The 9895-nt window shown below is 37.7% G+C and overlaps 1 protein-coding gene across 1 annotated transcript; it reads right to left on the minus strand.

Moving 5' to 3' along the window:
- Positions 1-4254: 4254 nt before the first annotated feature.
- On the minus strand, positions 4255-9553 carry LOC149259884 (uncharacterized). The gene is made up of 5 exons (XM_089455553.1): positions 9056-9553; positions 8774-9014; positions 7708-8249; positions 6189-7566; positions 4255-5954 (listed from the first exon to the last, which is right to left on the minus strand). The coding sequence occupies exons 1-5, from the start codon at positions 9551-9553 to the stop codon at positions 4255-4257; spliced, it is 4359 nt and encodes a 1452-aa protein (XP_089311679.1).
- Between the last annotated feature and the right edge of the window lie 342 nt (positions 9554-9895).

Here is a 9895-nt window from a genome sequence, read left to right on the forward strand (position 1 = left end):
CAATTAAGATGAATGTTGTAATGCAACAAAACCATTAAGGAATGTTGCAATATAGCATAACCCTAGAGAAAAGACAAAATGTGACATATTCATTAATGGGCATTGAAATGGAACATAATCATTAAGGCACATAATAATACAATATGAGTTAAATAGGGTTAATTTAATATTAGAACACAAAAATTAAGAAATATTGCAATGCAACACAAAGATTTTGCTTGTGCAACATCCCACAGTTAGTCAAATTAACACATTGAATTGCACCAAAGTGTTGTTTTGTAATATGTGTTTACAAAGGGGGTGCATACATGTTTGAATGTGACAAGTTTAGTCTTGAAAATTATAGGCCAAATTATTTTTTGTATTTTCATATGACATGGATCTCCTCAAACTGGAACTCTCTTTTTTCATCTTTTGGAAAGATGCATGTATGTGCCATACCACATGTAAAATTTCTTGGTTGCGATATAACACACGCTTCATACTTTCATTTGTGGTAGCATAGTGCATTGTGTAAAAGTTTATTTAAAGGAAACACATTGTACTTTCTCAAACTTTCCTTCATTATGACATAATCCATATCACAACTAAAATGTATGTAGTTGCAACTTATCACATTGCTTCAAAAGTGATTTTGTCATGACATATTGCATTGTGGATTTTTTTTCTCATCTGATGTTCTCCATGATCATTCCATGAAGGGAATAAATAGTGTAAAACAATAAGATATAAAGAGAGAACCCATATTTAAGTGACTATAGTATCAATAGATACAAAAATCAGAACCAACGAAATTCGCAAAAGCTAACTTGCTAAGAAAGGTAGAATCATTTTTTTTACATTTCATCGTCAAAAATTGAATTCTAATACACTCCACCATCAAAAGCAGATTCAACCTTAATGCTTCTCATCACTAATAACATCATTAACATTTTAAAAGGACTATTTTTTTCCTTCCAACATGTTGAACACTAACAATGAGGACAAATGCCAGAGTTTTGATCTTCTCCACATCTTGAGCCATAGTGCCATGGCCTTGTGAAATTAAGTATAGAGTATCCTAATCAAATAATCTCCCCATCAAGCTCCACCGAATAGGATTTATCTGCCAACAAGATTGTCAGTGTGTTAAGTAGCAATAGATTTCAAAGACGACAAAAAAATCTTAATTTCCACTATTAAATTCAATCATTAATAGATCCCTTATCGCTATAATATTTTTGAAGCCCTATAGGAATAAAAGGGAGAGAACTCCCTATGCAAATATTATTGGAACAATATTGAATGTTGCTATGAAGGATGTCAAGTGAAGAGGGAAACTCGAGAGGCAATAGGTAGGTAAGACACAATGAGGTAAACTAATCACAGAGTACTAAATTGACATTGAAAAATACATTAAAGAGAAAAAAGTGAAAAATATATTTAAACAAATCAAAAAAGCATAATGTTTTTAGAAATAAATGATAAAAATTCCTTTAATAGTGAGCTAACCATAATCAATAACTACCCATCTTCTGGAAAAAAAAATCCAAACATTCATTTCTATGAGAACAAACACCTTATAACATAATTATATTAACATAACTAATCTAATTTAATTAAAAAAAATTAAACTCACTTTCAAAAATAATTATTTTTTAATATCATTAACCTATTTTAACGTGCATCTTTTATTTATTAAATTATTAAAATCACTGTTTCATTTTGCATTAATAAAACAAATTAATTATATATATGTTTGTTTATATATTAAATAGTACCAAATTTTATACATTATATCATGACTATTACATTTTATACGATAACTGATGGAAAAATGATATTTTTTCATACTATTACATTCTATATGATAAAGGATGGAAAATTGATATTTTTCTATGTTAAAAAAAAAAATTTATTATAACCATATTTTATTTTATATTAATGTAAAAAATCTAACAATATAATAATAAAATATTTTATATTAAAAAATTATTATAATAATATTGTCAAAAATCCAACAATGTAATAATAAAAGATTTTGTATATAGATGTAAAAAATCCAACAATATAATAATAAAATATTTTATATTAAAAAATTATTATAATAATATTGTAAAAAATCCAACAATGTAATAATAAAAGATTTTGTATATAGATGATAATTTTTTATAATAATTAAAATATTTTGTATATAGATGATAATTTTTTTATAGTAATTAAAATTTTATATATGAAATAATTTATTACAATGATATTTCATTTTATATCACTCTATGATAAGATAATTTAAAGAAAATTATAAAATATGATAGTTTAAATTTTATATAAGAGTAATATTTTGTCATAAAATTGAATTTTATATATAATATCAATTTTATATATAAATAACATAAGATATATGATTTAATAATTTAAAGAAATATATAAAATGTGATAATTTATATTTTATATATAAGTAATACTTTGTTATGAAAGTTGAAATAGGGTGTATTTATGCATGTCAAGATAATCGTCAAATATGTTATTTCTATTAAATTTCATTCATCTCCTCTACTTTAATAACTATTTTAAAATAGTTATTAAAATAGAGTATAACTGCATACAATATTTTAGAAAAATTGTATTTTAAAATTTTTAAGAATTGAAACTTTTTCATATACTCAAAATGATAATAAAAAAGAAATAGATATATATTTCAAAAATTTTAAGAATAAAGTCTTTTTCATATACTTAAAATAATAATAAAAAAAAAAAATTAAATATTTTTTTAATAGAATCTCAGTTAAGATTATTTTAAATAAATAAAATTATTTACACTAAATATTATATAGTTTTATTATAATAAAAATATTTAAAAATATTGATTCTTAAAAATAATAACTATATTAATTTAAATTCAAATAAATTTGTTATTATTTAACTTTTTTAATAAATAAGTCATTTTTAATTTTATATTAATTTTAATAATTTATAAAATATTTACAAAATTAATAATTAAGTTCGTCCATAACCAAAATCTAAGAGAAATATCTAAAATGACTTATTAACCATAAAAATAAACATAAAATGATAGATACAATGAACATTCAAAACTATCAATTCAGTGTAAGTATTCAATGCAAAGATGTATCAATTGAATAAAATACTTTCAAAAGCTAGCTTTATCATTATAATTTAAGATAGACCATGGATTTTAAATTAGATCACAAAGATTTTTTAGAAACCTTAGTCTAGGACTTAGGTACATGTTTAAACTCTAACGTATACTTATCTAATGTAATAGTCTAACGGAAAATAGATACTTAACCCTCACAAAATAGATACTTAACCCTCACCCAAAGGAAGCGCCTAACCAGCCATACATAGGGTATTCAATGCGTCGGGAGATGCACAGGACATAATTCGCTAACACGCGAATTTGGAAACTCGCCACTAACTAAAAAAGGGCAATTCGCGTGTTAGCAGGCTATGTCCCGTGCATCTCCCGGCGCATTGAATACCCTATGTATGGCTAGTTAGGCGCTGCACTCACCCAAAGGCCAATTACTTTACACGTCCCCCTCCCCAATTTTAAAAAGATATATGCAACGAGCGAATTGCATGCATTTGCAACCCACGGTCCAGTAGGCGATCCATCACTTCCTGGCCTACCCGTGTCCATTACCAGTTTTATTGACTTCCAAGATCTAACAGGGCCACATCATGCCACGTCGGCATAAGATGCACTAGCTGAACACTTAATAACATGAATAGCACCTGTGTTATATTAAATTAATTAAGAGATTTAAATGGTACAAGGAAATCGTTGGTCTATTAGCTCAGTTGGTTAGAGCGTTGTGCTAAAAACGTGAAGGTCGCATGTTTGAAACCTACATGGGCCAGTTTTTTATTTATTTAAGATAAGATTACTTTATAAGGAAAAAAATTTCAAATCGTAATTTTTCATTAAAGATATGCAGTATTGGCTTGTAGCCATGTCTACGAAATAAATACATCCTTTTGTCACGATGATTATACAAGAAATGGTGCTAAGTGCTAGTCTCATACCACGCAGGGTAGTAGAATAATATAGTCTATATAAATACATAACTGAAATAATTACAATGACATTCACCATGCAGGGTGATAGCGAAATAAAACTCTGTAGATAGTAACTGCAATGATATATACAATGGAAAAGATCAAAAACTGTATGAACAAAAACCAAAAAGACTAGGGTCTGTTTGCCCTATAATATGCCTGATCTATGTATGGTCGGTGATAATACTGGTACTATTCAGCTCCATTCTGCTCTTGTATCAACCACTGACCTCTGGGTAGTAGCGAGGCCTCCTTGGAAAGCCTATCAGCGCTTTGGTTATATTCCCTGTAAATGTGATGACATGAGATTCTGTTAAATTGAGATTTGAGTAAAATCACTTCACCCAGAATATGTCTAAGAGTGTGTGCATGGCAGGCGGAGACATTATTAAACCAGTTGATAATGATTTTCGAGTCGCCAAATATCTGCAGATTGATGCAATCATGTCCCAGGGAAAAATGCAATAGATGACGGAGGGTGATAAGTTCAGCAAAATTGTTAGTTCCACCTCCAAGTCCCAGCTTGACATTGTAATAATGTTGGTCATTTAGGTGCAGAATAAAACCACCCCCACAGTCGTGCTCCTGTGCAGCCCCATCAAAAAAAGCCCAAGGGATGGTTTTGTCAATAGGAGCGGGGGCAAGAGGTTGGCGAAGTGTGGGAGATTTGTTATCAGGTAATTCATGATAGGCTGATAAGATCTTGGCAGCCATGACAGGCCCAATTGCAGCCCCTTCGTCAAAAATAATTTTGTTCCTCGTCAGCCAAATGGACCAGCAAAAGAGCAGGGGGAGGCTGAGCAGTTTGGAGCCATGATGAACAGTACACCAATTTCGCCAGGCGCTATTGACATTTTCTGCATCCCATCTACCAGCTTGTAATGAATTTGAGATGGATTCCCAGAGACTTTTGGAGAAATCACATTTTAAAAAGAGGTGATCTGTGGATTCAGAGGCCTGTTTACAGAGGACACACCAGCTCGGGCCGTGGAAAGCACGATGAGATAATTGGTCCCCAGTAGGAACTTTGTAACTGAGCACACACCAGAAAAAGAGTCTGGTCCTTGGGGGAGCATTTAATTTCCAAATCATTCGCCACCAAGCAAGTGTGATTGTTGGCTGCCTGTTAACGTTGATAGCAAGGTAACCAGCTTTTGGCGAATAAATACCATTATCAGCAATGCACCAGATAAGTTCATCAGGACCCTCCATGATTCTGATATGGGATTCTGTCAGAGCATCTATGTAATCTTGCCAGGTATGGTGCCATTGTGGGGGAATATCGAGGGAGTGAGCAGACTTCCATCCTTGGGAGAAGATGGATGTGTTATCATGATCAGCAATGTGTGCGATGACAGATATGTCCCTCTGATTTAAATGATGAATAAGTTCTCTCGGAAGAATATAGCGGGCTCCCCCTCCTGACCAGGGATCCATTCCAATGCGGGATTTTGATCCATCATTTATCCGCCAGGCCAGATGATTGCGAATGATAGGTAGGGAATGCAGCAGTGCTTTCCAAATAGAGGAGATGCCTGATTTGTTCCATTGAGGTAGACGCACCCAATCCATGATCTGCATAGGCCAGATGTATTTGTGGTAAGAGACAGTGGTCCAGAGATTTTGTCCCGTGAGAAGAGTCCACCCCATTTTGGCAGCCAAGGCCTGGGAAAAATGGCTAAGGTCTTTTAAACCCCAACCACCCCATTTTTTTGGCAATGCGATCTTTTTCCAGCTCACCCATGCAAATATCTTCTTATCTTGATGCCCATTCCATAGGTATCTGCTGCAGATTTGTTGAAGACGGGCAAGTATGTTCCTGGGAATCCAAGCCAGAGACATCCAGAATATAGGCATGGCCTCCAGCACAGATTTGATGAGGACCAATCTACCTGCTCGAGATAAAAAATGGTGGCTCCAATGAGTCAACCTTTTCTCTAGCTTGATGACCAACCAAATCCAATCAGCTATTTTTTGACTCAACGGTTTGATCTAGAAACCCAGGTATTTGAAGCCCTGATCAAGTGGAAGGATGTTATAAGGAAAGTGATGTTGGGCAAAATGAGACTCTTGAATGGAAGTTAAAGCTAGGGTGATAGTGGATTTCCCCTGATTAGCCAACATACCCGTAGCCCTAGAGAAAAGAGAGAGAGCATTTGCAAAAGATGTTGAGTCTCTGATGCTACCATCGAGGAAAATGAGGACATCATCCACAAATAGAAGATGAGTGAGGTAGCAGTGATCATTTACTTTTAGCCCAAAAAGTCTACCATTCCTTTTCTCCTGGATAAGGAGTCTACTGAGACCTTCCATGACGATAAGGAAGAGGAGGGGAGATAGAGGACATCCTTGTCTAAGACCCCTCTCTGCATGGAAAAAATGTGATGCTGATCCATTAATAAGAACACTGAAAGAAGCTGATGTGATGCAGGACATGATCCAGATGATAAAACTGTGAGGGAAGCCCAGATGCATAAGAAGCATTTTGATGTATAACCAGCTGACATGATCAAATGCTTTGGCCAAATCAATCTTCAATATGATGCCCTTAAGCTTTCTCGACCGAATTGAGTGAATAGCTTCCTGGGCCGTGCCAATGGCTTCATGGATCTGACGATTCTCCAGGAAAGAAAATTGCTCAGGGGAAATATGCTGAGAGAGGATGGGTCGGATCCTATTAGCGATAATTTTTGCAATGATCTTGTATAGACAGTTGCAGAGAGAGATGGGCCGAAAATCGTTAAAGGATGAGGGAGTATCCGTCTTAGGGATAAGAGCAATGAAAGTAGAGTTTATGGCATCATATAATTTTCCAGTAGTTCTGCATTCCTCAATCACTTGAAGCAGGTCATTTCCCAATAATTCATAAAATGCCAGATAAAATTCAACCGTCCATCCGTCCGGCCCAGGGCTTTTGTCCTTCTTGAACCACTTCAGGGTCCCCTCTAGTTCAATGGATGAAACAGGTGAGGTGAGCTCAGCCTCCATATCTTCATCCACAAAACGTGGAAAATGGCCAACAACTTGGATAATATCAGCTAAGTTAGTCCCAGGAGGGGATTTATAAAGGTTTTGAAAGTGAGAGGTGCCCAGCTGAGATAATTTGTTGTAAGTATCTGCCACACCTCCATCAGGTAAGGGAAGGTTCCAAATAGTATTTGAGACCTTTCTGCCCTTGGCATAGTTCTGAAAGAACTTTGTGTTGTCATCCCCAGCACGTAGCCACAGGGCTCTGCTCTTTAGTCTCCAGGTTTCCTCTCTCTCCTTTAGAATCTTTTCCTTCGATTTCTTGAGCTCAATGAGGTGCAATTTGTCATGCAAAGATGTAAAACCCCTATTACTATCATCCAAGAGACATTTCAATTCAGATTCAATCTGAGAGAGAATATGATCCTCCCTCTGTGATTTTTCTTTGGCCCAAACAATAGTTAACCTCTTCAGCTGGGAGAGATTGTGGCAGAAACCCTCGGCCAGGGATCGATGGCCCGAAATAGGATTAGCTTTCTAGAAATCAGTGACAAGCTTGATGAAACCAGGGTCTTGAAGCCAAATGTGATTGAATTTAAAGGGAGGTTTTGGCTTTGGATGGGGGCCAAGTATCTCCATATATATAGGAGAGTGATCTGAGATGCCCCCAACACCCACCCATTGTCTATATCTGTGCAGGATCTGCAACAAGGGAATCTTGATCATGAAACGGTCAAGCCTCCTGGCCAATGTTGCCTCCCCAATCCTTCTGTTCCTCCATGTGGGTAGGGGTTTGTTCATAGGAATGTCAGATAGGTTGTGAAGTTCCAATAAGTTCATCATGAAATCTGACAGAGGATCCACTTGTGCTTGTGAGCCCCATGATTCTCCAAACCCCAGAGAGAAATTGAGATCCCCCCCAATAATAATATGATCGGTAGAAACAATGGCAAGGTTAAGGAACCTAAGCCAAAAATCCTCTCGTCTGTGGCAAGGCCCATAAATGTTAATAATGCGGAGCTCCAAACCCAATTCTGCAGAAAAAATGTCCAGCCCAATAAACCCAAGACCACCCCAGGCTGAGAGAGCTTTGATGGTTCGGGGATTATACCCAATGGCAAGACCACCAGAACGTCCCAAGGCATTGAGAGAATGAAAATTCCAGCCAGGTTTAAGGGATACCAGGGAGCTGGAAATGATATCGGCCTCCCCCAGGGTTTCTTGTAGCATGATGATGTCGACAGGCTCAGACTCAAAGAGTCTCCTAAGGGCTAGTTTTTTGGAGGCACTAGCCATACCCCTATAGTTAAAAGAAAGACACTTCATGTGGGGAACTATCCCTGGGTATTCAAAGCTCTAAGTACCCGATCAATGGAGGATTGTCTTCCTGATACTACTTCAACCCCGGCCTTTTGGATGGCTTTGGAGAGATAAGATTTACGACCACGAGAAGATTTGGTGAAAGGACCAGGTAAAGAGAGACCTAGCCCAGATATGGATAGAGATGAGTCGTCCTAGAGAGAGCATGAGCGAAGATTGTATGAGTGTGAGGGTTCAGACCCATCCTTAGAGGATGTGGGGGGGGGAGATAGAGGCAGATGGGAACGATGGAGTGGTTGTAGAGAAAAAGGCGGAGGGAAAGAGAGGGAACATGGAATGGAGGGGATGAAATGCAGAGGAGATGATGAAACATGTGAAGCAATACTTGAAACAAAAACAGAGGAGATAGGGTAAGAGGAGGTACCCGCTTTCCTCGCGGCCTCAGCAGCTGCCCTGGATCGCGTCATGGGAGGTGACGGTGTTCTATGCGAGCATGTTGCAGCCTGAGGGGAGACCGCACGAACAGAAGCCCTGGTAGTCAAAATGGGAGGACATTCCGAGTGAGGAGCAGATTGTCCCTTAGTGCCTTCAGCTGTGATCGGAGATTCGGAGACTTTTTTACCAGAGGGCATTCCTTGAAAATGTGACCAACCTTGTGACACCTCCTACAGTGGAACGAGACTCCCTCATAGTCCAGGATCTATACCTGAGTGACATTTCTCCACTGCAGTGTAATTTTCTCCTCCAAACCCTCCCGAGTGTCCAAATGGACAAGAATGCGAGCAAGGGTTCGATTCTTTGTCTGGATGTAAGATCTATCATAGTCGAGATAGGTACCAAGCGTGTTCCCGATCTGCACGAAGACATCCTCCGACCAGTACTGTAGAGGGAGCCCCAACAGACAAACCCAGAGTGGTCCAATGCCTATTTGTTCCTGTTCTGGATCAAACATCGGGCTCCAGCGCTTGAGAAGGATCGGGGCCATCTCAATATGCCAGTAGCGGGCGAGTACCAAATTTGTGAATTCTTCCTTTGTAAAATGCAATGCAAACCATCCGCGGGGAAGGATCTGTACCTCCGGCAGCTCCTTCAGAGTATTGCCCCAGATTTCTTGGACCCAGAGAGTTAAACGCTCCACCGAGTAAGCCCTTCCCCGGACATGACCGACCAGGACAGTGCCCGACTTATCCGCAACCTCTCCCATTGATAAACCCTTGCCAAAATTAATCGTGAAATCCTTTGATGTGGCTTTAATACACTTTACCTTTCTTTTGTAGGTCCGCGGCGTAGTGGGATGATCCTGCAAGGGGTCTGAGGTAGAAATCCCTTCCTGTTGGGTCTGAGCGGCCGACTTAACCCTGATCACTGGGGTTTCAAAACAACCAGACGGTGAATTGGTAGCTGAAGAGGATGGGATGAAACCCTAAAGAGAAGGCCCCGTAGTAGGGTTTTCAGCAGCACTAGACGTAGCTTGTTCCCGGAGTGGAGGGGAGGTATGCCATTGGAAAGCGTCCTCCGGAGGGTCTGGTTCGAAGGATGGGGAGGG

The sequence above is a fragment of the Pinus tabuliformis genome, chromosome 6, assembly GCF_031772625.1.
Source record: "Pinus tabuliformis cultivar Carrire ecotype Pingquan chromosome 6, CPIR1, whole genome shotgun sequence".
Lineage (NCBI taxonomy): Eukaryota > Viridiplantae > Streptophyta > Pinopsida > Pinales > Pinaceae > Pinus > Pinus tabuliformis.